General features: G+C 40.2%; 1 protein-coding gene across 1 annotated transcript; it reads right to left on the reverse strand.

Moving 5' to 3' along the window:
• Positions 1–497: 497 nt before the first annotated feature.
• Positions 498–995, reverse strand: LOC141483641 (activity-regulated cytoskeleton associated protein 1-like). The gene has a single exon (XM_074178408.1). It carries the CDS (start codon positions 993–995, stop codon positions 498–500), a length of 498 nt encoding a protein of 165 aa, XP_074034509.1.
• Between the last annotated feature and the right edge of the window lie 397 nt (positions 996–1392).

A 1392-nucleotide genomic window follows, 5' to 3' on the forward strand; every position in this document is an offset into this window, starting at 1 on the left:
GGAGAGTTCTGCTATTTTCATATTCAGAAAGCGAGATAAGTTCAATAGGAACCGTTTTATTCATTAAAGTAACTTTAGTTTCAAAAATTCGTACGATGACGTCACGCTGTATTCCATCTGCTAGAGTCATAATAAGATTGTCCTCTCTAAAAGGAACATTGTCGTTGAGAAGTAGCTTCGACAACATATGTCCAGCTATGCTAGACTTTGAGCCAGTATCCAAAAAAGCAAACCCGTTGTGGTGCATTATTTGGATTGGGACCAGGGGTCTAATTACATTCGTATCATTGTTATTGAATTTACTACACACAAATTCGGCAGACGATGACACAGTTGTTTTCTGTAATTTTGAACAGCATTTAGGACAATTAGTTCGAATGTAATCGGGATTTCCGCATCCATAACATGAAAAATTATTAGAGGTACTGGGGCTAGGTAGAGGATTATTCTGAGTGGTGTCATTCGCAGTTTTAGCAGCTGGACCCGTGTTCGTGACATTACACCGAACTACAACCTTTATATTGGGCTTTAGCTAATTTGCGACAGTCCTCCCTAATATGACCAGGATTGTGACAATATGAGCAACGTTTCTTATTCTTTGAATGTCCATCCTCAGAAAGTTTCGTTTCGGGCGTTGAATCAAAAGTTTCTTCTGCTAGTCGTGACTGGGTGAGCAATTCTTCGAAAGAGCTAACCTCATCACGAGGAACTTTCTCGCGAATTCTCCTATGGAGTAATCCATACACCATATCTAGTTGAACCTCTTGGGCAAGAGTGCCACTAGGTAGTTGAGCAAGTATTGATCGGGCTTTGCAAATAAGCACATCAGTTTTGGTTCTTGAATCTTGTTCGTAGGCAAAAAGTTCACGATATACACGATACGGAGGTTTATTTGGTCCAAATGTTGTTTTCAACAACTTTGTAGCTTCTTTCCAATCAGTCACAGTGGATTTCATACCTTGGTACCATGTTGCAGCGAAACCTTCGGGAAGCATCGGTAAACCCTTCAATGCATTTACATCCGAGATATTAACACAGTCCTTATAGACTTCTACTGCATCTTAAAACGCGTTCACATCAGCATTTTTATCACCGCTAAATTTACTCGAGCACTTTGAGAAGTTACCCGTATTCGTTGAAACATTCATGCGGCCTAATAATTCTTGGAATTGTTCATTTCAAAGTGTGACAGACATTTTCGAATCCGTCTCTCTTTCAATTACTTCGGTTTTATGAACGGCGGAACGGAGAAAATACGTATGCCTTTGATCAGCCGTGATAACAGAGAAAAGTACTCACAGTTTGTGCAGAACCCTTTCAAATTTCAGAATACTTGCGATTCTTTTGAAGACACGGCGGAGCAAAAGTAGATCCAGCAAATTCCTACGCGGC

The sequence above is a fragment of the Leptinotarsa decemlineata genome, unplaced genomic scaffold (assembly GCF_025532065.1).
Source record: "Leptinotarsa decemlineata unplaced genomic scaffold, Ldec_3_MD MMD2_tig00003798_RagTag_RagTag, whole genome shotgun sequence".
Lineage (NCBI taxonomy): Eukaryota > Metazoa > Arthropoda > Insecta > Coleoptera > Chrysomelidae > Leptinotarsa > Leptinotarsa decemlineata.